The 26,164-nt window shown below is 41.9% G+C and overlaps 2 protein-coding genes across 6 annotated transcripts; one reads left to right on the top strand and one right to left on the bottom strand.

The window, feature by feature from the left end:
• Positions 1–148: 148 nt before the first annotated feature.
• On the bottom strand, positions 149–9,894 carry MCAT (malonyl-CoA-acyl carrier protein transacylase). 3 transcript variants are annotated; one of them, XR_014026756.1, is made up of 5 exons: positions 7,854–9,894; positions 6,087–6,174; positions 4,251–4,288; positions 3,514–3,607; positions 2,891–3,015 (listed from the first exon to the last, which is right to left on the bottom strand). XR_014026756.1 is itself a non-coding variant. In XM_081330148.1 (4 exons), the coding sequence occupies exons 1-4, from the start codon at positions 8,277–8,279 to the stop codon at positions 765–767; spliced, it is 1,155 nt and encodes a 384-aa protein (XP_081186274.1). In that variant the 5' UTR covers positions 8,280–9,894; the 3' UTR covers positions 149–764. The 3 variants fall into 3 exon arrangements, 1 of the variants encoding a protein (XP_081186274.1); XR_014026757.1 differs by having other exon boundaries at positions 2,901–3,015; positions 3,464–3,607; XM_081330148.1 differs by lacking the exons at positions 3,514–3,607; positions 4,251–4,288 and adding an exon at positions 149–1,187 and having other exon boundaries at positions 2,798–3,015.
• Positions 6,881–22,441, top strand: TSPO (translocator protein). Of its 3 annotated transcripts, XM_081330150.1 has the most exons (5): positions 11,236–11,383; positions 13,793–14,194; positions 16,402–16,617; positions 18,759–18,897; positions 22,138–22,441. In XM_081330150.1, the coding sequence occupies exons 3-5, from the start codon at positions 16,433–16,435 to the stop codon at positions 22,306–22,308; spliced, it is 495 nt and encodes a 164-aa protein (XP_081186276.1). In that variant the 5' UTR covers positions 11,236–11,383; positions 13,793–14,194; positions 16,402–16,432; the 3' UTR covers positions 22,309–22,441. The 3 variants fall into 3 exon arrangements, with proteins under 3 accessions (XP_081186275.1, XP_081186276.1, XP_081186277.1); XM_081330149.1 differs by lacking the exons at positions 11,236–11,383; positions 13,793–14,194 and adding an exon at positions 6,881–7,038; XM_081330151.1 differs by lacking the exon at positions 13,793–14,194 and having other exon boundaries at positions 11,238–11,383.
• The last annotated feature ends 3,723 nt before the right edge of the window (positions 22,442–26,164 follow it).

The following is a 26,164-nucleotide window of genomic DNA, read 5'->3' as shown; positions in this document are numbered from 1 at the left end:
AATTATCTAACTGCCTTTCAAACATTCAATTTCAGAAAGCTATTGCCATAGCCAGTCAGATTGATCCAAGATTCGTGCTGCCGTCACCAAAACAATAATTTTCTTCCAAACACCTCAACACATATGAAAAGTGAACAAAACATTGTAAAAACATTTGTTTTTAATAAAATTGCTCTCAATAAGTAACTGTGTCTTTTCAGCCATTGTTTTGCATGTTTAACATAAGAGTTGAAGCCATTTTCTCCCTTTTCCTAATGACAGAAGTGAAGTCTCCAGGCTTACAGTGTGACTGCATGCAATGGAGAGACTAGTTCTACATACCAGTGTTGCCATATAAGCTTACACTGTACTCAGGAGGAAGAAAGGCTCCATTAGGTCACACAGTCTGCAAATGTAGTTTTTACTCTTCACTTGTGTCACCAGGACAACTAGGTGAGGGGAATTAGGCCTGTTAAATGCACGTACCAAATACATGTAAGCAGTGGTGGGATTCAAATATGTGAACAACCGGTTCTCTGTGTGGATGCCGCTTCCGGAAGTCCATTCTGGGCCTGGGCAACAAAAAAATTAGCTACCAGTTCTGCCGAAGTGGTGCGAATCAGCTGAATCCCACCATTGCATGTAAGGCACTCACAGGCAAATGTCTTAATTTGATGAAAGGTTCAAAAAGACAATGGACAATATTTTCGCTCTGGACACGGCAATAAACCTGTGCAAAGAAATTATGCAGGGAGCAAATGACCTTCCATTTCTTGCAAGGATCTCTATGTTTCTTCATTTGTTTCATCTTCGGAAACATCAATATTACTATAGTATTTTGAGGCCTTTAAATTGCAACTTCTTAGAATTGCACCTAACTGTTTTCCAGGTCCCACTTCATATGTATATGGAAACTTTTTTCCTTGATTCCTTTCATAGATTCTGTGCATTATTTGCTCCCATTTCACTGGTGAAACCAATTGTTCCACTAAATAATGCTGAATCTGTTCTGGTTGCATGTATTTCTTGCTATCCACATTTGAATAGACAGGGATGAGAGGCTGTTGGATGCTGACTGATTCAAGAGCTTCAGATAAAGGTTGCATTGCTGATTTCATTAGGCGGGTATGAAAAGCACCACTCACGGGCAGCATTTTTACACGTGCAAATGAAAATTTTCTTGAATTTTTCTGTAAAAATTCCAAAGCCTAAGATTACAAAAAAGAAGAGTTATTTCACTCGTCTAGAATTGCTTTAATATACTTCACTTTTTAAAGAATTCTGAATAAACAGCTGGTGAAATGTGATCCAGGAAAAACAACAACAAAAAAGATGTTTCAGAAGCATGCAACTGGTCAATATTAGTATAAGCACTAAAAATTAGGCCAGAAATAAGAAGCCTTAACATGTTCTCACCATGAGAACAGAAAAACCATGTTGTGGGCTGCCTTTAAATGTAGTTTGGATACTATGTGATGCATGATATCATGAGAGTGCATCTCCTATTGCAGGCAAACCTAACAGTCCTGATTGTGAATGAAACTTTAGGACCACACAGGTTGTTAACTGAGAACCTCACATAATCATATCATAGGAAGAGACAGCAGGCAAACAAGCCAGCAGATGAGTAGGTACCACTGGCAGATTGGTTGGCTGGTGCTGCAGGGAAATGGTGCATAGGTGGGTGCATGGATGCCACAGACAAAAAAGAGGTAGGAACGACTTGCAACTTCCTACTGGTTTTCCCACTGACTTTGCTTATGGGAAATTGGCAGGGAAGGTCACAAATAACCATCACATGACTGCAGCACGCTGGAACACTGTAAATGTGAGCCAGTTGCCAAGTCCCCAAATAAGGATCATGTGATTATGGGGACGCTGCAACACCCGTGACTTTGTGGACTGGTCCCAAGTCCCTCTCGCATAGTGCCACAGTAACTTTGAACAGTTGTTTGAATGAGTGGTTTTAATCCAAGAACTGCCCATAGTTCTTCATCTTTATAAAAGGGGCCATCAATCTTTCCAAGTACCAGGCACCGTGGAATGATGTCTGTGGCAAAAATAAACCCTTTAAAATAAATATTCCTGATTAAAGATTATATTTTACAGAAAATAAATATGGTTTCCCTATAAACGTCCTGCATAATATGAGAACTATGTCATGTTTAGCTACTGTCATTCTTTCTTTTTAAATCATTAGCATGCTAAACATATTGGGGAGGGGGAATATTTTGAATGTAAAGACAACTAATTCTGCCAAAATGAGAAAGTAGGAATCAAGAGTCAGCCCAGCTAGGTCTCCCCAATTTACAAATCCATCCAGCCTGCCAGCAGGAGAGTACATTACAGTCCAACTCATTTACAATACAATATTCTTTACTGGCCAAGTGTGATAGGACATACAAGGAATTTGTCTCTGATGCATAACCTCTCAGTGTGCATATAGACAACAAAGTGATGTGAGTAGAAAGTAATAGGAAAGATGAGCAGGATAACAGTAATACAGCCCTAGTACATGCGTAAATATCCTTAGACATAAGTCAGTGCTGGGGGAATTAGGCATTCAGCAGAGTGATGACATGAGGAGGGAAAAACTTTTTGTATCTAGTTGTTTTGGCATGCAATTAGAACTTTTAATTAATGCAATCAATTAATTATTTTAATTAGTATTTATATGTATATATTATATTAGTGTTTATATTACAGTAATTATTGCAATTAGTAATTAATTAATGCAATTAGAGCATCTCAGGTTGGGGAAGTTGACTTGTTCTCCGAATATCTTTCCACGGTCAGCTACAATTGTTTTTAATAATACCTGTAAATGTCCTGCAATGACTCTGCTGTCTGGAAACAAGTAGTTTGAAACTTCACATACAGGATCTTCTATGCCCACTGACTTGCAGTATTCACAAGCTTCCAAACAAGCAGCTTTATAATCTGAATCTCTTCGGCCAATAACAGAGAGCATCCCACTTGCTATGACTTCGGAGGCCTCTTGCATAGCTTCAGCACGTGTCTTGACAGCATACAGGGCTGCAGAAAAGAAAAAAAATCTGTATAAAGAAGCTTATCCAAGCTTGAGATTAATTGTTGCTACGGAGCAAAAATGGCGGTAGCAGCAGAAAATGTAAAACTCATTTACACAGAATTCACAGATCAGTTATTCTGAAATCTTGGAAGTATTTGATGTAAATTGTTCCCAATTTGTTCTGCAAATTACTGTGGTTATTGGGAGAAAAAAAAGAGATGATATACTCTTACATATTTCTTCTATATTGTATTCAGAGTTATGTAATGGTTTCACAAAAATGTATGTAATATATTGTGAATTTAAACAATGATGCTTTTTACAGCATCAGTATGAAACAACGGTCTTTATATATTTGACAAATAGAGTATTTAAAAATGGGTAAGTAGTTTTCAAAATTGAAATTATTATATTTTTTTAAATTGCATCTTTATATGATAGTTATAAACATACTAATAACAATGTAGTAGTTCTTATAAAGAAAAAGGCTGGAAACCACCAACTTTAAAATCTCTGGGGAATCCTTTTCATTTCACATTTGGCAATCACAGAATTCACATGCCGAAGATATGGGATTACAGTTGCCTTTACTCATATCTGTGTAGCTCTGTTAAGGATCAGTATACTTTACATAGACCCACATGAGGCAAAGATGTATTTGAAACAGACAAAACTTTTGGTGTATTGCTGATTCAAAGACATCTTTTTATTTTTTTAATATTTTGCTTCTCATCCAAGAAGTTTCTTCAGTTCAGAACAGAAGAGGTTTCTTGGAGAAAAAGCAAAACGTTTTCAAGGAAGAAAAACAAAGTGTAGTTGCTCTTTGGGAAAATATATTCTTGGGATATGCATGCCCAGCTTCATTAGTTGGAGGGCTCCAAGCCATGCTGGTTGGAAAATAGGACCACAATGAATGTTTGGGAAGAAAGATCCAAGGAAAATAAATATATCAACGTAAGTAAAAGGTCTCCCTTCCGCAAATCACAGTAAGTAAGGAATAAAAAGAATCTTAAAGACTTATCTAAATCAATTCCCTAACGCAGAAAGTATGTTTTGTTCAGGTTTCTTTCAGTACCATATTTCCCCACACTTTCACTTTATCAATTGCTAAAGCTTGCAAAGCATTTCAGGGATATTTTGCAAAAACACGCTGGCACAACCAAAACACCTCTCTTCAAAGCACTAAGGAAGTTGTTCTGAGGCTTTCCCGGGCTATCTATATATGGTTATGCAAGGATACCTGGCCTGTTTCACTGGCAGCACCAACATAAATATTACCTGTGGAAGGAATAAAAGTATTATTCAGAAATTTCTAATGAGTCTAAAGGTTGAAGCAGAAGCCAACTGAAGATCAGAAATAATATCTAAGTATTAACAAGTACAAATACAAAAAGCAGAAGTTACAAATTGTAAGGAGCGGCCTGTAGAACACCAGATGGTGAAAGATAGGCTATGGACAAAGGGGCTTCCTGGAACATGGGAGGGACAGTGGGTTTAGGCGGTCTGGAAAGTTTGTCGGATGATTAGGGAAGGGGTGTTGAGTGCGATAGGAGAGGTGGAATCTGCGTCAGGGATAGGATATAAAAATGTGTTAAACAGCTCTGTAAGGGGTGGCTGAACTCCTGTGTGTGTTTCAGTCCACCAAGCCTTTGCAAACGCTTCTTTTGAAATAAAAACTTTGTTGCTGGAATTCCAAGTGAGTTTGTTTTGTTTTGGATCTTGAGCCATGTTCCAAACAACTGGATACCCATATGCCTGCACAGAGAACTTGAGAAAACCCAACCATGGTAAAGGAAGTTGAAATCATGATTTGGAATAATGTCTGCTTGCATACGTGATAGCTTTTTACTTATTTATTTCGATTTTGAAAAATAAAAAAACAGAAGTTAAAAGGAAGCTTTGCAGACATAACTTCTGACTAGGCAAAACAGACATTGAAACAAATGTCTTTTATCTTTACTTCAAAATACAGCTCTATTTTGGAGACAAATGAAACCAAGTGATGAGAAGACATGAAGCAAAAAAAGATGCACAGCTTTACATTTAAAAGCTTAAACCATGGATTCCCATAGACCAGGGGTAGGCAACCTTGGCTCTTTTATGACTTGTGGACTTCAACTCCCAGAATTCCTCAGCCAGCACGGCTCAGCATAGAAACTTCTCCCTTTCTCCTCAGCATGGCTGGCTCAGGGATTCTGGGAGTTGAAGTCCATGAGTCATAAAAGAGCCAAGGTTGCCTACCCCTGCCATAGACCATAATTTAATAGAATGTCCAACATGAATTACTTTTTACAAGAAACCTGCACTAAATATTTCATGTTGTACTTTAAATTTAAAATTTTACAAGAACCATTTTTCAAGATCAGTGTTTTAAATATATTGACATAATATATATTCAGTATTTTTTTTTTGCAAAACTGCACAACTGTACTGAAAATAAATGCTTATATAACGTATTTCATGTGTACCAAATGGATGCAAGATTTCATAGATGTTCTGTGTAAGGTCTATGAACTATATGATTCCTGTGCTTCACTTTTACATCAGCTTTTTTCATCAAGTGAACTCTGCAATAAGTTTCACATTTCAACAAAAGTAATCATAAGCAACTTTTCATATCTAACATTAGTAAATATGAAATTCCATTTTGGAATTCTTGGAAAAAATAAAATCAGGATTATTGTATATGATCGATTTGTAAAAGAAATATGTGAATCAACAAATATATCACAGATATATTAAACCATAGATGTGTAACCTGGTAGGAGATATGGTGGTTCCAGTATCCTCTTGATACTGTTACCATCTCCCTCATTCTGCCACCTCTTATTTTTGCTAATCAAGAATTTTTTTACTCACATATTTTGTATTTTATGAGAATTATAATCAAATGTTTTATTCCTCATAATATGAAGAATTTTTATTCCTCATGTGCATTCCTTTAAAGCACATATTTAATTCAGTGTCAAAATGTTGTTCAGGATGGTGTAGCTCCAAGCTGAGCAAAAATCGTGCATCCCAATGTTACAATAAAGGAAAAATAAAATATTTTTGTATACTGATACTTGCTTTATACCTTCTGCATAATCCATGGCTCCTGCGAAAACAAGGGCAGCATATTCTCCAATGCTGAATCCAGCAGCTGCAACACAGCTCTCAAGTACCTGTAAAAATTAAAAATTTCACTTTTGAAAACATGTTCAGAAGGGCACTGATGATGTCATACAGTTTAGTAAGGAAATATGTGCAAGAAAACTACCAAGCTCAGAGAGTACTTAGGATCTCACATATTCAGAAAGCTAAACTGTGTAATTTCTAGAAATGTTCTAAACTGAAAGCAAACGAGTTTTTTGTATAATCTTAAGACACTAAGGAATGAATGCTTTACTCTAACAAGGAGAATGTCATTTCTTTATGCTTTAGCATCTATGGGATAGCACTTAAATCTTTTCCTCCCCATTAGTCTCAGATAGGTGAAAATGATGATAAAATATCTTCTGTAACTGTCCAGTAGAGTTTTCAAATTTCTATTTTCAGCTCTGAACTCTCAGATTGATTAATGTCTCAGTTAAGCACTGTCTAGTAAAATATGTGTTTGAGGCTAGTATTTTCCCCCCTAAAAATACAGATTTATACACTTTACAAAACAGCAGGCAAAGAAACAAACCCTGATAAACCCAAATAATCACAGCTGTTTAGTAAGTGGGTGTAAATCTGTTTGTCATATACAGGTAGTCATCACTTAACAATTATAATTGGGAGTTGCAACTTTCACTGATCAACACTGTTGTAAAGTGTGAACACATCCCACACCCATGTGATTACCAATCTCTGCCAGCTTCCTCATTCCACAAACAGCAATCACATGACTGTGGATACTGTTTTTCAAGTGGCTGAATTACAACCACACGATCCAGGGGACATTGTGAGAGTCACAACTACAAGGAACTACTACAGTATCATAAGTACCCCTCATTCAAGGCTGTGGAAACTGAACCGTCGCTGAACAAGTGGCGCAAGAACTACCTGTAAGTCATTCAGCTTTTATCTTGCAATTTTAAGAAATGGGGGGGGGGGTTGCCATAGAGTTTTGAAAGTTTTTTAAAATTCCAATTTTAAATATATTCCAGCAGCATGAGTTAAGTTTCTCAGGCTGACTTTCTGTAATATGTTTAGCTGCCACTGTCTGTTTCCAGAGAGAACACACTTGCTTAGGTTTCTCCACCACTTCATCTGGCTTATTTTCCAGATACTACAGCTTCTCTCTGGATGGCAATAGTTTTGATCTTAGCCTTTTTAACCCTTTTGATTGATATTCCCCAAGCAGCTTGGATCCAAGTTTGTCTCATCTGCTTCTTCAGAGTTTACCAGCAAGTTCCCCTGAGCGAGAAAATTAACGCTTAAGCAAGTTCCACACCTTTGCAGGGAGGATCCTGATTTTTGGCTGAGATAATAAGGTGCCAAAGGCTTAATGGTTTCTCCTCCTCCTCCCACAGAAAAGATTATTTTGCGTACTTCACTTTAAACCACTGTAGGAGTGGATTTGGGGGGGAACACTCCCTTAAACCTACGTCATTTAAAAAAAACCCCATCAAACAGCTTGGGTGGATTCTGCCGCAGCAACAGCTCAAAATCCTAGAACTTGGAAGGGACCTTAGAGGTCTTCTAGTCCAGCCCCCTTGCTGAGACCATCCCTGGCAATGGAGCTGCTCGAAAGGCTCCGGGATGGTCTCTCTCTCTCTCTTTCTCTCTCTCTCCCCCAAGATTTCGGCTTCTTTTCGTTCCTCTCCTTATGGGGCTGGGAGTCTCCCACACGGCCGCCCTCGCCAGGGACCCTCCTCACCCAGGGCCGCTGGTGGTGCAGCTTCTCCACGGCAGCCAAAGAGCAGACAAAGACGGCGGGCTGGCTGTGCACGGTCCGGTGCAGCTGGGCGCTGGGGCCGGCCTGGCAGAGGCGCCAGAGGTCGTAGCCGAGCAGGGCCTCGGCCACGCGGAAAAGCTGGCGGACGTTGGGGTAGCGCAGCAGCCCGCGGCCCATTCCCACGAACTGGCTGCCCTGGCCGGGAAAGAGCAACACGGAGGTGTTCTCGGGGGCGCGCTTCACCTTCCGCTTCTTCTTCTCCTCCTCCTCCACCTCGACGGTCGCGTTTTGCAACAGCTGCTGCACGCCGGATCCCCCCTCGGCTCCGGCCGGCCGAATGAACGGCTCCCGGCTGAGCCAGCGCCGAGCAGCCACCCGCACCGCCATGGTGGCCCCGCGCAAAGGCATCGGAAGTAGGCCCGGCCGCTTGCTCTGCCGCAGCTCTGGTTTCCCTCGTTTCAAAACTTCCGCAAAAAAGCAAGAAAAGGCTCGCCGGCAAGGGAGGTTCCGCGGCTCCCCAAAAGCGGGAGGTCGCTCCGGGCGCAAGCGCGGCCTCGGCGCGTCCTGGAGTAAGGCAATTGGGTGACAATTCCCCGCGGCCGACTGGCTGCAGGTTAAGGGTTACGCTAATGCAGTGGCGTAGCGTGGGGGGCGCAACATCTGGGGGGGGCGCGCTCGACGGCGCCGGGATCCGGCAGGGGGCCCCACGGCGCGCCACACACACACACACACACACACAGACACAGAGCGTGACTCCTCCTTCGGGCCGCTCCGACCGGAAACTCCATAGGCCACAAGTCGGAGGCGCTCTTCTTTGCCCGGCCTAGAAGGCTCCGGGGAGCCAGGCCCGGCTGGAGCTCCTTTCACTTTTGCCAGGCGGCCTCCGCTCCCCCGAGACGTTTACCTCAAAGCGCCCGAGGCTGGAGCTCTTGGAGCGCGATTTCTTGCGGAGATAGACGGAGAAAAACCTGCGCGCCGTGAACTTCTTCTTCGTAATCGCGTCCATCGCTAGGGCACGCCGTTCGGCCCGCACGCCGCAGCCATCCGAGGAAGGCAAGGAAGAGGGCGCGTCTCCCTAGGCTGGCCACGGCCCTCGGGCGAAGTCATCCGGTCCCCGGGGCGAGCCGAGTCCCGCCGAAGACAGCCTTCGCCAAGGCAGGGGCGATCAACTTACCCAGGGGTCGGCAACCTCGGCTCTTTCATGACTCGTGGACTTCAACTCCCAGAATTCCTGAGCCAGCTATGCTGGCTCAGGAATTCTGGGAGTTGAAGTCCACGCGTCATAAAAGAGCCGAGCTTGCCTACCCCTGAAATAGTGGAATAGAGCAGGAGTCTTCAAACTCGGCCCTTTTATGACACATGGACTTCATCTCCCAGAATTCCTCAGCCAGCATGCCTGGCTGAGGAATTCTGGGAGTTGAAGTCCACACGTCATAAAAGAGCCGAGCTTGCCTACCCCTGAAATAGTGGAATAGAGCAGGAGTCTTCAAACTCGGCCCTTTTATGACTCATGGACTTCATCTCCCAGAATTCCTCAGCCAGCATGCCTGGCTGAGGAATTCTGGGAGTTGAAGTCCACAAGTCATAAAAGAGCCGAGCTTGCCTACCCCTGAAATAGTGGAATAGAGCAGGAGTCTTCAAACTCGGCCCTTTTATGACGCATGGACTTCATCTCCCAGACTTCCTCAGCCAGCATGCCTGGCTGAGGAATTCTGGGAGTTGAAGTCCACGCGTCATAAAAGAGCCGAGCTTGCCTACCCCTGAAATAGTGGAATAGAGCAGGAGTCTTCAAACTCGGCCCTTTTATGACTCATGGACTTCATCTCCCAGAATTCCTCAGCCAGCATGCCTGGCTGAGGAATTCTGGGAGTTGAAGTCCACAAGTCATAAAAGGGCCAAGTTTGAAAACCCCTGCGTTAAAGGAAGGGTGCCAAAGGAGCGGCAGCATTATTTATTTTTTTATTTTTTATTTTATTTTAATTCTATTTATATCCCGCCCTTCTCCGAAGACTCAGGGGGCGGCTTACAAGCTTAGCAGTAGCCTTCATTCTATGTATATGCCTGCTTATTAGGGCTTTCACACACACAAACACCCCAAGCGGCATTATTACAAAGTCAGCTTATTGCCCCCAACAATCTGGGTCCTCATTTTACCTACCTGGGAAGGATCGAAGGCTGAGTCAACCTTGAGCCTGGTGGGATGCGAACCTGCACTAATGGCAGGCAGCTGGTGTTACTTAAGGAGGCATTAGCCCACTGCTCCACCAAGGCATGAAATGGGAATGGCAGAAATTATTATTTATTTTTTCTTTAGTTTAAATAATGAAATAGAATTGTTAACTTGTCCCAAGGTGAGTTGGCCACAGTGATTTGGCTGGGGCAAGGTGTCCCATTTTGCCTTGGGGGGGGGAGCACCAGGAGGACTGAATGGGACAGCTCTCCACAGCCAATTAACTACGGTCAATTCACCACAGCCAATTCGCTGCGGGTAAAATTCAACAATTCAATTTAATTATTAATTTTTTAAAAAAAAAAGTTTAATTTTTGCCATTCGCATTTGATTTTGTCCCTGCTTTGGCACCCATTCTTTCATGATTCTATGGGATTATTTCTCCGATATTAGTGTAACTCTTACCCCGTGGCAAGTTGGCCATGGTGAGTTGTCCTTCAGCAAGCCGGCTGTGGCAAGTCGACCATGGCCAGTTGTTATAGACCCCCCCCCAAAAAAAAGAGGATGTGGGGAGAATAGGTTGCTCTGAGGCACTGAAGGACTTGAGAGATTATTCGTAGGGATGGGACATCCTCTGTTGACTTTTCACCCTTTGCCCTTGGAGTTCTTTCTCTTGGACCTTGGTGTGTCACAAAGCCAACTCAAGACCGGGCAAATTTGACTTGCTGGTGTTTGAGCGATGAGATAATTCTGCCTTTCAGGAGTATTAATTATCCGTTCCTTCTGTCTCCTTTTGTGCTTCAAACTTCTTCCATTGGCCTTGATAACATAAAAGATGGAATGTGTATGACCAGCTATTGAAGTAAACTAAGACAGATAGGAGCAAAGTGATGGTAGCAGGATTGGTGGGGGCCTCCAGATTACATTATTGTTACTATTGTTTTATCATATTTCAATTCAAGGTGGTGAACATACTAAACTGCTTCCTCTTTTTCCCCACAAAAACAACCTGTAAGGTAGACTGCGCTGATGGGGGGGGTGGCTGGCTGTAAGCCACCCACCTGACTTTCATGACTAAAAGATTCCTCTCTTGAAGCAACAATCATCAAGTAGATACTTATACTTTGGACACACATGCAAGCAACTGATAAGAGTAGAAAAATGCCTACGATTGGAAAGTTGAGGAAAGTGGAAATCTGGATTTGTTGAACCAGAGAAATCAAATGTTCTTGGAAGAGCTGCAGACTGGAAAAGAATAAGCCAAGATAGTAACCATTCGTCCGTTTAATCACCAAGATTGGGTGCGAGTTGATGGAATTGAACTTAAAAAAAACCCTATCAAGTGAGACTTGATTATTCATGTATGCAACCATGTTGTTTTCATGACAGCTGTTTGTAAGGATGTGGTTCAATTTACTAATCTAGCCTACAGCTCTGGGAGTTCCTGGTAACTTCATCATGTTCTATCTAGCCAGATTTCATGGGCATAGCTTTGCAAAAGACTCCCTTTGTTCAGATCAACTTTGTAAACATGTCTGTATATTCTTCCTGGTAGCAGTGCAGAAGATCTAAAGTCCTTCACATGGTGTTCTCAGTTGCTTTATTTTTCCCATATTTGGTAAAATGTTTACTTTGTAAGTAGTTCAAATCACTGATAAAAAAAAGAGTTTGTGGGAAACTCTAACGTTAAAAATTGAGGGATAAGATGCTGATACTGAAAAATGAGATGAAAATGGATATATTGACATTTGATCAATCGATACACAACAAGGATGAATGTTTAACATATGGTGTGCTAAGTGACAAATATCTATCAGATGTAACCTAGTGGCAATATTTATAGCTACAACATTTGTTAATACTGTTTGGACCAGCAACATATTCAGAGCAGATACCTGGTATGCTAGGACTGGTTAAATCTTTTAAAACCTACTTTACTTTGTAAGTAGTTCAAATCACTGATAAAAAAAAGAGTTTGTGGGAAACTCTAACGTTAAAAATTGGGGGATAAGATGCTGATACTGAAAAATGAGATGAAAATGGATATATTGACATTTGATCAATCGATACACAACAAGGATGAATTTTTAACATATGGTGTGCTAAGTGACAAATATCTATCAGATGTAACCTAGTGGCAATATTTATAGCTACATTTGTTAATACTGTTTGGACCAGCAACATTTTCAGAGCAGATACCTGGTATGCTAGGACTGGTTAAATCTTTTAAAACCTATCTTTAAAAACAAACAAACATACGTTTCTATAGATATAAAGCAATTCGATATGCAAGTGTTAAGAGGTAAGTGGAATAAAGAATTATTTATTTATTTATTTATTATTGGGATTTATATGCTGCCCTATCTCCCGAAGGACTCAGGGCGGCTAACAACAATAACATACAATAATACAGAAGTTAAAAGAAAATTAAATTAATGGCCCCTGTAGAATAAATTAAAATTAAATTAAATTAAATTAGATTAATTAATTAATTAATTAATTAAATTAGAGGTTTCTACACTGTATTGCCTAGAGTCAATGGGAGGGTGTCTTAACTTCTATACCTAGAGCATCAGTTGATCTTAATCTATGATTTAAACAGCAAACATTTAGTGACATGACTTTCATAGTAATATTTAGAATATGTTGGACTTCATTATGTTTGATTAAAAAGGATGCAGTAATGGTAGCACCGCCCCAGCATGCAAGGGTGTAGCTTCTGGCAACTGGCCACCGTCTATACGTGGGGCGTTCTAAGCCACACCTCAATTTTTCTGAAGTGCCTGTAAGAGACACGTTCTTCTCCTTCAGCCCAGACGTGGAGGAGTGTGGCAGCCATAGCAGGTAAACTGTTTTCCTCCTCAGGATCCTATCTCTGACTCTCACAGTGAAAGCTGTGAACTTAAGATCGTTGGTGTGCCTGCCTGCATGTGTTTTAAATCTCTCAATCAAAAAATACTTCAAAAGTTTGAGCAACTAGAGGAAATGGGGAAAAGTTAGCTTTCAGTCTGCCGCAGATCTCAAGTCTGGAGTCCTGCAGTTGCTCATACAATTGTTTCCTTGGGGCTGTGTACCCACATTTGCTGTGTATTTTAGGAAGCGCTCACAGTCTTCTGCAAATACTCCTTATACAGTACTCTGGCATGGTCTTCTGACTCACAAAGGGAACTCTCATCGGTATTCTCTTTGTTAGACTAAACGTACTCAATTAGTTAAGGCTTGGTTTCCTTAATTGTTTATTATACAGTTTAGCCTTATCATCTTTGTTGCTCTTGTTTGCACTATTTCTATGGTCTCAGCATCTTTTTTGTATCATGGCAATTAGAACTAGACACAGTATTCCAAATGTCTTCTCACTAGTGCATTATAGAGTGGTACTATCACTTCTTGTGATCTTGATGCTATCCCTCTGTTGATGCTGCCTAGGACCGCACTGTTTTTTTTTCGGCAGCTGCAGCACAACTGCTGGCTCATACTTAAGTGATGGTTGACAGACTCAGAAATCCCTCTCATAGTTACTACTATTGAGCCAGGTATTGTCTATTCTGTGCCTGGATGTTTTTTTTTCCTGTCTTAAGTGCAGGACCCTACTTTTCTCACCATTGAACTGCATTTTGTTGGATAGAACCCAATGCTCAAATATGTCAAGATCCTTTTAAATCTTGAGTCTATCTTCCAAAGTGTTGGCAAGTCCCTGCAGCCTGGTGCCCTCTGCAAATTTGACAAGTTCCCTTTCTATCTCTTCATCTAGATCATATATGAAGATGTTGAAGAGCACTGGGACCATGCAGAACTTTGGGGTAGCCCAGTGTATGCTTCCCTCCAAGTAGATGTAGTTCCATTGAGGACTACACACTGCTTGCAATTGGTCAGCCACCTGCAAGTCCATTTAGTAGTGGTATTATCGATCCCACTTCTTTAGCTTGTCAAGAAGTAAGCCATGGTTGACTGCTTTACTGAAGTCTAAGTATACTGTGTCCACAGTGTTGAAAGAAAAATCAGGTCCAGTTCCAAGCCAGGAGTAAATAAAATAGAGGCTAAGATACTGGAAATAAAATGAAGGCTAGCTGCTTAGGAAAGAAGGTTTAATGATGAGCAGTACCGGAAACAGCGTGCAGTTCTGGGACAGCTGACAAAATGGAGTCGAGAGTGGGTGGGTATTTATACCTTCTTTGGGCTTTGTATTTGAGATTTATTTATTTATTTATTTAATTGATTTTATATACTGCCCTATTCCCGAAGGACTCAGGGCGGTTTACAGGGCGAGTTAAAACAATACAAATAAGTACACTTTAAAATAGAATTAAATAAGACTAACCCACAATTAAACAAATTAAAATTAAATTAAAATTAAAATAATTAAAATTAAAATTAAATTTAAATTAAATTTAAATTAAATTTAAATTAAATTTAAATTAAATTTAAATTAAATTTAAATTAAATTTAAATTAAATTAAAACCCCCTCAGTCCAGGCCAGCAAGATCAAACAACCAAGTTTTAAGGTCCCGGTAAAACGAGCAAAGGTCTGGGGCAGTCCGAAGTTCTACCGGCAGTTCATTCCATAGGGCAGGCGCGCCCACAGAGAATGCCCTCCCCCTTGGAACCATCCGCCGTCATTCCCTAACCGGCGGAACCCTAAGGAGGCCCTCCCTGTGGGAGCGCACAGGACGCTGGGAGGCTGATGCTGGCAGCAGGTGCTCCCTGAGATAATCAGGACCCATGCCATTTAGGGCTTTATAGGTCATCACCAGCACCTTGAATCAAACAGATGCCTGTTGGTTGTGAAATGTACTTTGACCTGTGCTTTAAGGTGCCCCTTTGCTATTCTAATTATTGTTGCCTGACTCCTACTGTGGCTTGGAGGTCATGTCCTGTCCTTGGAGCTGGGTGGGGAATGTAGAGTTTAGGAGTCTTTGTTTTTCTAATTCCATCAACTCCAGCCTTCTGTGGGAGCTGTAGCTGAAGGTGTTTTGCTTATGAATTTTCCAGAGTTGCATTCTTTTCCTATTGTTGCCCTTCCTATCCTCGTTTGCTTTTGAAAATGCTCTGCTGGCGGTATGGTGTGAGCAGGGTTCTCTTCCCCCCACCCGGCGCTGTCTGCTTCCTCTAGGACAGGGGTAGGCAACCTCGGCTCTTTTATGACTCGTGGACTTCAACTCCCAGAATTCCTGAGTCAGCATAGCTGACTCAGGAATTCTGGGAGTTGAAGTCCACGAGTCATAAAAGAGCCGAGGTTGCCTACCCTGTTCTAGGAGAAGCCAAGAGGCACTGGAGTACCACAGCCAGAGCGTGGCTTGATTGGCTGGGTCAGACCACGTGGTGTGGTGGAAGCTGATGGTGGCAGTGGGAGACACATAAACATGGAGGCCCTCTTTCACGAGAGTGCGAGTAAGCCTTTTGCCTTCCCTTCCAGAAGGTGGGGTGTGAGGTTAAAAAGAGGCAAAGCGAGAGGAAAGAAAGGCAGCTGGTGTGGAAGTTTGCCCGACAGCGAAACTTTGCTGTTTTGGTTCCTTGAGTAGTTCAAAGGCTGGCATGTCTACGAAAATATATTTTTCGTCTTTTATGCTTTATATCAGGGGTCTTCAAAGTTGGCCCTTTTATGACTTGTGGACTTCAACTCCCAGAATTCCTCAGCCAGCATGCCTGGTTGAGGAATTCTGGGAGTTGAAATCCACAAGTCATAAAAGGGCCAACTTTGAAGACTCCTGCTTTATATTCAAACTGCAGAGGGGAAGAATAAAAATAAAGTCAATGTCCTGTGATTTGGAGGTTTTATTATTAATAATATATATTAATTATGTATTGGTCAGATGTAAAGGTAGACCTACAATATGAGGTTTAATCAGATGTATTCATTAAATTGGGTTTAACTTAAAGGTAAATTAAAAGTAATCTGTTCACTGACAAAGTTTCAACTTTAATTTGTTTCACGTCAATATCCATATTAAACTCCAGATGTAAATTTTTCCCACCTTGCTTGACAACTTCTTAAAAATAATTCAATCTTTTACAAGCAACCAAATTTGGTTTTATTGGGCCAATTTCACTCCACCTAGAAAGCTGACATTTCCACTCATTAAACTAAATGGGTATGCCAGTGGTAAAAGTCCCAAAAGATTAATAAAATGCCTTCTTGTAATTTAAAGCCACACAGTGCATGGTAACATTAATAGTATTAACTTACCTTGAACAAAATCCTAGTCTTTTAGATACACTAAAAATTGAACGGTGTTTTTTTCAACTACAAAGGTAAATCTTGTAGGGTAGGCAAAGGGGGGTTGTATGACGTGTGTGAGTTCCGGCACCTTTTTTATATATATATATATAAAAAAGCACTGGCAAAATCTATTCTCATTCAGTTTTCCAGGTGCCTTCATTTCAGGAGCCATAATGGAAAGCGTTTCATCGTGGATCCCAGCTGTTGGCTTCACACTCTTGCCTAATATAGGCGGTTTTTTGACAGCCCCAGTGGTCAAGAGGGAAATGAACTGGTATAGATCCCTGAAACTGCCACCTTGGCGTCCACCAAACTGGGTGTTTGGACCTGTGTGGGGAATGTTATATACATCAATGGGGTAAGCAATTTTTTTTGTTTGGTTAATTACGGGGCAATTTCTAAAATTTCTGTGCACGTGGTTAATTGATATCAGGCCTGGCAATAACAGTAGCCTGCCTTCTTGGCTTTTAACTTGAGATTGAGGTCAGTTCAAGATGCTGCTATTCATTTAATTAATTAAACAAATTAGTAGGTCAACGTAGTCACCCTAGGATACTCGCCCAGGGGTAAAGTAGCACTCAAGGAAAAAACAAGTAATTACAAGTGACAATACTAAATTGACACACATTGGGGAATTGCAGCATCCTGAATAGTTTGGAGCAGGGGTATGCAACCTTGGCTCTTTTATGACTCGTGGACTTCAACTCCCAGAATTCCTGAGCCAGCATGGCTCAGCTTGGAAACCTCTCCCTCTTCCCTCAGCATGGCTGGCTCAGGAATTCTGGGAGTTGAAGTCCACGAGTCATAAAAGAGCCAAGGTTGCCTACCCCTGCACTACATGTTGATGATATAGTACCTATAGTACCTGGTTTGGAGTCATATCATTGCCGATTACTTTTCCTTCCATGTTTTTTTGCCCAAAGGTTCAGATGAAGAGACCCAAATGACAGGTTACTTGAGTCACAGGATGCCTTATTTCAGGCAGGACTCATTTTGAACTTCTTTTCAGTGCCAGGAATTTTGGGGTTTTAGTTCTCCTTAAGTTCTTTGCATAATTATTGCCTTCCGTTGCGTCTTTATTCTAATTTTAATTCTGAAATTTTAAGGGTTGTTACTATGTTTTCTTTCACTTTTTTCACTTCATTTTTTGGGTAAGCCTCTGTTACAGCTCCTTTCTTTAACCCAGATGCAAATTGTTTTCTTACTGTGTAAAAAGTCAAGTCCCCTTTGAGGTAAACTCAACTGTTGCTAATTTAGTGAATATATCCAAGTTGCTTCCTTGGGTGTTTTGTGGCAGTCTAAACTAGAGTCCTGGGATTTCCTGGAATAGTAGTCTCCCATTAAAAGTATTAACCAACAATCGCTGAATGCTAGGAGTTTCAAGAAGAAAACCATTCTTGAAACGCCTGTCATTCAGGGGTTGGTGGTTAATGCTTCAGTGGGAGATTATCTTGGGTCTGAAAGTGAAACGGAGGAAAAATTCTTCATTTCCCAAAGTGGTTGCTTCTGTCTTAGAATGCATCTTTCAGCACCATCTGAAGGGGGAAAAATGAAACAGTGTCATCTAAAAGAGAATTACTTTCACTGTTTTTTAGGTAGGATATCTCCTCCTACAGTACTTGTAGAATAATAATTTCATGTTAACATCTGAATAAGCAGTGCTTTTTTTTGTAAAAGAAAAAGGTGCCGGAACTCACACATGTCATACAACCCGCCTTGCCTACCCTAACAAGGTTCCATCCAAAAAAGGTGCTGGAACTCCATTCTGAGCATTCAATGACAAAAAAGAAAAGCCCTGTGAATAAGGATTAAATATGTGCATCAAGGCCACTTTTTAGGGGAGATCCCAGTTCAAAATGCTCCATTTTCCAGCTTCTGTATTTAGCTGAAATCCTAGATAATGCACTACCCAAGGAAAAGCCTGGCTTGCCTGATAGCATGTAGCTGATTTAGGCTGATCTCAAAAATCTTAAACTGAGCTGGTCCTATTTAATATCGGAGGGACAATTACTAAGCTAGACTGGGAGGTTGTGAGAAATGAGTTCTATACCACTGCCTGCACAGGTTTATGCAAGCAGCAGTTGAGTTTGCTTTGAGGGTGCCTTTGATCTTGGCTGATCTTGAAAAAATGGCGTCGAGCTTAATTAGTGCTCAACTGGAAAATCAAAGAAATCCCAGAGATTAGACACCATAGATTAAAAAAGTGAGCCTCGGGAAAATGCCATGGTCATGATTAACTTGGTTATTATGCAAATTGCAGGAGTACTTTATGTGCAGGAACAGAATTGAGCTTGGAGATTAGGATTGTGGAGAGAGACATATGATACCAGTATTTTTCTAATGAATTGTAGACAAAAAAAATGAAAATATCTCTTTGACGTATATTCCAAATGATTTCAGTACTGTAAACGCACGGATTTAAACTACAAGTTTGTTGTTAGACTTAAAAAAAATCCCCATCTCTAGTTTATTTTCTGACTATCTCTTCCATCCTTATAGATATGGATCTTACCTGGTATGGAGGGACTTGGGAGGTTTCAATGAAAAGTCCTTTGCTCCGCTTGGGCTGTATGCGGGACAGTTAGCCTTAAACTGGTCATGGACATCTATCTTTTTTGGACAACACAAAATAGGATTGGTAAGTTCCGTAAATATATGCACACTGTGCATGTCATTGGCTCAGGAGCCTTGAGTTGTGCAGGGGGGCGGCGGGGGGGGTTCAGGATAATACAACACAACATACAACAATTTATGTGCCACAATAATTGCTATTTATTTCAGAGCTTGGGCCAACTGAGTTTCCTTTTTAAATAAATAAACCTTCTGGCCCATCGTTCAAATTACACTTTTCAAATGCTACTAATAATGCTAAGTATGTTCTATATATGGTTGTGGCAAACCTGACTTTTAAAATACAATGGCTTGTCTACCATAGTAATGCCTAAACAATCATTAGGCTTCCTACAAATTACAGTCTGCCGACCAGGAAGATTCAACATTCATTTAATATACAGGTAGGATTTTTAAAAATTGTCTTGTACTGTTTTTCTTAGGGGGGAAAAATAGAACACTTGAACTAGGGTATTTGCTCAGAAAGTGTGCAATAAATGGTAATGGGCTGCTTTGATAAATTAACCCAAGGGACAATGATGGAAGATTGCTAGCTGTAGCATTGCTTTTAGGATTTAGGATCATAAGGGGAACTAGTAAAGGAAAATATTTGTAGCTCAGGTTTGAAATGAGGGGTCCTTGATGCTCTCTGAGCTTGGTTGCAGATGTTTCATTACCCAAACTAGGTAACATCATTAGTGTTGATCCTAATAATATTATCTGGGTAATGAAACATCCACAAGAAAACAACCAAGCTCAGATAGCACCAAGGGCCCCTCATAAGGGGAAGTCTGAAGATGTGGTGGGATTTTATTAGTCAGGTGCTTAAAGGAATCTCCATATTCAGAGAGTTACTATTTACATAAAGTAGCAAGGTCTTCCGGTTAGAAATATCAGCCATTTGATTGGTAGAAATACAATGTTTACTACCCTGTTTGGGGAAAAGAGGAGGCTTGAAGGTGTTCTTTCTTCCAGATGACCACAGCTCTCTGGATATCAGCCTTCTGATAGAAGTGACAATGGTTGTATTGGTAACAACCTTCTGGATGACACTTACAACCACATTATTCCATGATTAGGCATTTGTTTGATGTAAATTATAATGGTTGTTGACCACTAAGAATTGTGTGAGGTATAATTACATAAAAGATATAAATGCACGAGTATTTGCATATTAAACTATTCTTTGCCCTCACTGAGTTTGCACTTGGCTCCCTTTTCCCTTGCCCTGACTTGTCCCTGCCCTTCCAGGCATGATGAAATCTTTGGCTTGAGATTAAAGGAGAGGGCAAGGCTTTCGTCCATTGAAAGCTCCTCCATGGAAGCCCCAGTTTCTTAAGAAGTTTCTGCTTATTGCTTCAGCAGGCAGGGGAAAGCCGGTCTGAAGGAGTTGATGGGCTTAATGAGATTCCCATTAATGCTTGGCAGACGAACACAACTCTGTTATTACTGTAAAATCCAAACTGTGACACATTGTCCTCAGTTTTGTAAGGTAAAGGTAAAGGTTCCCCCGCACATGCGTGCTAGTCGTTTCCGACTCTAGGGGCCGGTGCTCATCTCCGTTTCAAAGCCGAAGAGCCAGCGCTTGTCCGAGGACGTCTCCGTGGTCATGTGGCCGGCATGACTAAACGCCAAAGGCGCATGGATCGCTGTTACCTTCCCACCATAGTGGTCCCTATTTTTCTACGTGCTTTCGAACTGCTAGGTTGGCAGAAGCTGGGACGAGTAACAGGCGCTCACTCTGTTACGCGGCACTCGGGATTCGACCCACCAAACTGCCGACCTTCTGATCGACAAGCTCAGCCTCCTAACCCACTGAGCCACCGCGTCCCTCCTCAGTTTTGTACAACTGCTTTAATTGTCCAACATTCTTAGAGATGCCACTGCTGCCTTTCCTGAACTTGTGGAGGCCCAGGCTGTTGGGGATGAGTCTGTGTCTGCACCTGCCTTCAACAGTGAAGGCACACAGGGATGAAAAAAAACATCCTGCAGCCAAGAAGGCTCCACACACATTACCTGAGGACACAGCTAAACCTCCAGGTGGCCTCAATGACTCTCTAAAAGAATGCAAATGGCCAGCTGTCTGCGAGGAGTATAAATCCTTCCATTCCTCACTATCTAGTCACAGCTGAAGAAGCTTCTTGGATGAGAAGGGAAACGTCTTCAAAGAAAAACAAGAGAGTCCATTTGCCTCCTGAAAAAGCACCGTATGAACAATGGTTACCAGAACTGGGTATGTCTAGTTTAGTGACAGAAGGATCAGGGGAGACATGATAGCAGTGATCCAATATTTGAGGGGCAACCAGAAAGATGAGGGGATCAACCTATTTTCCGAAGCACCAGAAGGCACGACAAGAAATAATGGATGGAAATTAACCAAGGAGAGAAGCAACCTAGAACCAAGGAGAAATTTCCTGACAGTGAGAACAATTAACCGGTGAAATGCCTTGCCTTCGGAAGTCACGGGTGCCCCATTCTGGAGGCTTTTAAGAAGAGACTGGACAGCCAGTTGTCTGAAATGGCATAGGATCTCCTGCTTGAGCAGGGGATTGGACTAGAAGACCTCCAAGATCCCTTCCAACCCTGTTATTCCATGTTCTGTGTTCTAAAGGACATGGCAGTTTTAATGTATCTCCTAAAGCACCTTTTCTATATACACAGATTGATTTAAGAGAAGCAGGGAAATGTACACCTGAAATTTACTAAGGCTTGTGAGGTTGTACAAGTCATTTCTGGAGGAGTGGGAATGAGGGGCCACCTGTTTGTAATCCAGCAGATGATGAATTGTTTTGCTACAAGCAGTGGTCTGCATTCGCCGTCCCTATGCCCCTTGAGACTTTCCATCCAGTGCAAAAGGCAGCCCCTATTTAATTCTTTGGTTGCTTCCAGCTGGCTTTCAATTTTACACCCTCTTGCCTCACTGACAGATTTTTTTTTGGTGGATCTCCAGGAACTCAAAGCAGCGCTGCCTCTTCCATTCTTTCCCACAACCATTCTGGGATTGAGTTGAGAGAGAATAAGTGAGTCCCCAAACAGCCTCTCTGGGACCAGCCCAAATTTCTCACTGTCACCTCCTACTGGTCTTTACTTAAATTGGCTGCTGTCTTGGCTTCCCTTGTCCCAGCTGTGTCCATCCGTTGCAGGGGGGGGGCAGTAATGACCAGGTTAATGCTATCTGCTAGGAGAGGATGGTGACAAAACAAAACGTAATGCTGTTCTTTGTTACTTTTAGTTCAAGAGTAAATACATCTTTATTTTTCTGTTTCAGGGGCTGGTCACTATATTACTCATGACAGGAGCAGCAACGGCTACAACAGTGGCTTGGTATCATGTGAACAAAAGTGCAGCATGTTTGATGTATCCATACATAGCTTGGTTGGCGTTTGCCTCTCTGCTCAATTACCGCATCTGGAAGGATAATGGTGATAAAAAAAACTAGGGATAGTTTTTTTTTAAAAAAAGAGTACAAATAAAGTTCAACCATCATTAATTGCAGTTATAATTCCACTTTACCATTGTTGTCTTAGTAGATCATGTTAATAGAGATTTGTGAAATAAAAAAGGCAAACTGAGTCTGTGTCTGTACTCAAGCTGATATTGTAAGGTAAAGGTAAAAGTTCCCCCACACGTGCGTGCTAGTCGTTTCCAACTCTAGGGGCCGATGCTCATCTCCGTTTCAAAGTCAAAGAGCCAGCGCTTGTCCGAGGATGTCTCCGTGGTCTTGTGGCCAGCATGACTAGATGCCAAAGGTGCATGGAACGCTGTTACCTTCCCACCGTAGTGGTCCCTATTTTTCTACTTGCATTTTTACGTGCTTTCGAACTGCTAGGTTGGCAGAAGCTGGGACGAGTAACAGGTGCTCACTCTGTTACGCGGTACTCGGGATTCAACCTGCCAAACTGCCGACCTTCTGATCAACAAGCTCAGCGTCCTAACCCACTGAGCCACCGCAATATTGTACACAGAGGCTTTTATATGAGCAGGAAGTGATATGGCACTTTGGAGGTGTTCACTGGCTTACAGTATTTATTGTAAGATGGTTCATAACTAGATTTAGGGGTCCTGTGAAATGGAAGAAGATGAAGTTAACCGAGAGATGCAGGCCCAGGAATAAGGGGAGGTCATGGGTGTGTGGGGATTCTTGGACATATTACAGACTATGCTGAATTTGATGGACGCTTGAGCCGTTGGTGCTGCAGCAACATGAAACCTGCCTATGAAAACCACTTCTTCTGTTGGTGAGATCACACACTGGCTAAACATGTCACCTCAACATTTTTTAAGTGTTTGTCATAACAGCCTAGCGGGGATTGGCAGGGGCATCAGAAAAAACAAGATAGCCACAGTTAGGCAATCAAAGCCCCATCCACGCATGTCAGCACATCAAAAAAGGCAGAACGTTGATCTCATGGATGTAATCAGCCTCTTGATGCCTTCCCTGTGGACTCCTCACAGTACCATAAAAACATTGGTGTTTTTCTTCACGTTATAGTGACCTCACGTTCTGTGCTGAAAATGCCATCCCAAAGCTTCCTCCTTCAAAAAGGCTGGGAGTTAGGAAGGTTGTGGCAATGTTACAGGTAGAGGATGGCTGTGGAGGCCTAGAGAAGAATCTGTCATAAACTACACACATGTACTTTGACAATGAGATTCTTAACGAATGAAGGCAAATACACGTGTCCCAGAATAATGTTGCAGGATCCAACACTAGAAGATCTCTCTTCCATCCATTCCACAGCACTTTGAGCCACGTGGCTGAAGATGTTTCTCCTCAGTCTTGAGGAGTCTTGAGTTTCTCTACTGCGGGAACCACCATTCTATGATCAACATATATAGTAAACCTAAAATGCCACGGATTGTAGGCTTTGGGTCCCCTGCTGCTCTTGGAACCCTGTCCTCATATAACCTCTCTCTTGGGATAAAAGGGCAGAGAGACAATGTTCCCTCCCCCTTTTTTTTATTCCACTTGAATGGATGTCTGGCTGGTAATATTTGTGTCAAAAGGCCAAGGTAGAAGGGGAATTATTCTCCAAGACACATTGGCAACTTTCTCTTTCAGTACTCTACAGCAGATTTTCCCACAAGCTCCTGCAGAGGTCTCACTGAAGTCCCAACACGCTGGGAAAAACTACAATTTTATTAATGAAGGTAATTTCATTAGAATATTAAGGGAGTGTTTACATGAAAGGAATGGAGGCAAAATCTACTTTGTATATCAAATGGGATACATGTTTTCCAGCTATGTACTCAACAGATTAAAACGCTTGTCTTTCCATTTTTTTGACAGGTAGAGGGTTTTCTACCATCTCCCAACTTCCCTCCTTTTTTAATCTTTTTATCATCTTTTCTTTTCCATGCAAATGGCCTGGCAGAGATGAGCTGTGACCTGTCTCTTCCCACCCACCCCAGTTTAACAAGCCAAATTGGGGAATCTAGGTCAAAGTGAAGGAAAGAGACTCAGAGCATCTACTTGCCTCTTTGTTAAGGGGGCTGTTGGTTTTTCACTAGCCTTGAGCAATGTGGTGGACATTTGGAGAAAATGGCAAGGTTTTCCTCTAGGATTCGTTTTCTGAAGGACGCAGATGTAGACGTAGGATGTTAAATTCCCAACAGATTTCAGAAAATATAGGAACAAACACAACACATCACCTGCTGTGTGCCTCTGGAAAAACAGGTCAGCTGCATCTGGTTGAAAGCCCCTGTGATCCTACATTCTGTTTCCTCAGTGGTCCACAAGATGGATGCTTTTTGAAAGTCCAAATCCCAAACACGGGGAAAAGAGATTCCTCTATTTACAGATCAGTTTTTTCAGAAAAAAACCCAGAGTATTATAGTGCTTTGATCCTGTAGTTCTAAGAGAGGTTCTTCTTAACCAAAGTCCTTCCACAAACGAGGAAGCAGAGGAAAGTACCTACAGGTAGTTCTCGATGACAACCATTTATTCAGCAACCGTTCAAAATTATGATAGCGCTGAACAGAGGCGCTTACAACTTGTACACAAAGTTACGGCTGTATAGCATCCCTCCAGTCACGTGTACGAAATTCTCAGAGATTGCTTTTGAGAAAGAGAAGCAGCCAATCTGCCCCACAGCCTTCCTGTGTGGAGGGTCACATGGTGCTGTCCTGGAAGTGACTACCGTTTTGGGAGTGGTCATAATTTATCATGGCTGAAGAATTGTAGCTACTTCCTTATAGCGATAGGAAGGCTGTGAGCAGCCTCTGCTTCCTGAAGGTGATCTTCGGAAAAGGTAAATGGACTGAAGCGTGAGGAAAAGTCCATGGCAATCAGGTGGATGCCTTGCTTAACTGCCACAATGATAACAGGCAGTCTCCATTACAGTTATAAGTTGAGGGCTATAGCTAATCATTTTCTATTCTTGGGAAACAAAGGATCTACCTCTGCGAAGATCTGACCTGGAAAGTGAATACAACCCAGGTGGCCAGAAAGGCCCAACAGAGGCTTCACTTTCTCAGGGTCTTGCGGAAGAACAAGGTAGAACAATGGCTTATGACTCTCTTTTACTGGTCCTCGTATGGTATTGTGGTTTGGTATGCTGGTCTGACAGCCGCCGGATAGGAAAGTATTACAGAGGGTGGTGAGTACAGCACAAGACATGGTGGGCTGTTCCCTGACACCACTGGATGACATCGCCAGGGCTCGTTGCCTTGGAAGAGTGAGGAAGATTCTCAGGGATGACTCACACCCTGGACAGTATCTCTTTACTCTCCTACCTTCGGGTAGGAGATACAGGAGTATAGCCAGCCACACCAACAGGCTGAAGAACAGCTTTTATCCGTGGGCTGTTAGGCTTTTGAATGAGAAATAATTTTTATAAACTTTATGCATAATTGACTTGCGAGGCCGGTGTGTTGTGCAATGGTGTAATAAGATGGACAGTTTGTTATCACTGTAAGCTGGGGGGTGGGGGCACGAAGGGAGGCTCAGCCAATCTCAATGTATACATGGTTGTGCTTTGACAATAAAGGTTCATTCATTCATTCATTCACCTCTCTTCTTTGTTTCTCAAGATCTTTTGACTTGACTGGATTCTACCTGTGTTCTGTGTGTGTGAGTGCGCGTGTGCACAATACTTGTGAAGATCCCAGCACATAAAAATAAGATAAAATAATAAATTTAGTCACCTTGAAAGTCCAGGGTTGCTACTCATGTAGACATTTGCTTCCTCAGTTGATCTTCAATGATTTTGGTTACAAATTATATAACTATGCCAAAAGCCTGAGAGTACTGATATTTATATGACCAATACTTGATAATTTACTTTAAATATAGGATT

This window comes from Vipera berus (genome assembly GCF_964194415.1).
Source record: "Vipera berus genome assembly, chromosome: 6".
Taxonomy (NCBI): Eukaryota; Metazoa; Chordata; class Lepidosauria; order Squamata; family Viperidae; genus Vipera; species Vipera berus.
Note: the sequence above shows the minus strand (reverse complement) of the source record. Positions and strands in the feature narration are given on the sequence as shown.

Excerpts from the sequence above, each read along its gene's own strand:
- TSPO (XM_081330149.1), top strand. The coding sequence starts at position 16,433 with ATGGAAAGCGTTTCATCGTGGATCCCAGCTGTTGGCTTCACACTCTTG. Across the intron at positions 16,618-18,758 it reads ATGTTATATACATCAATGGG|ATATGGATCTTACCTGGTAT; the intron begins GTAAGCAATTTT and ends CCATCCTTATAG. Across the intron at positions 18,898-22,137 it reads GACAACACAAAATAGGATTG|GGGCTGGTCACTATATTACT; the intron begins GTAAGTTCCGTA and ends TTTCTGTTTCAG.
- MCAT (XM_081330148.1), bottom strand. The coding sequence starts at position 8,279 with ATGCCTTTGCGCGGGGCCACCATGGCGGTGCGGGTGGCTGCTCGGCGC. Across the intron at positions 6,175-7,853 it reads TGCACCACCAGCGGCCCTGG|GTACTTGAGAGCTGTGTTGC; the intron begins GTGAGGAGGGTC and ends TAATTTTTACAG. Across the intron at positions 3,016-6,086 it reads AGCCATGGATTATGCAGAAG|CCCTGTATGCTGTCAAGACA; the intron begins GTATAAAGCAAG and ends TCTTTTCTGCAG.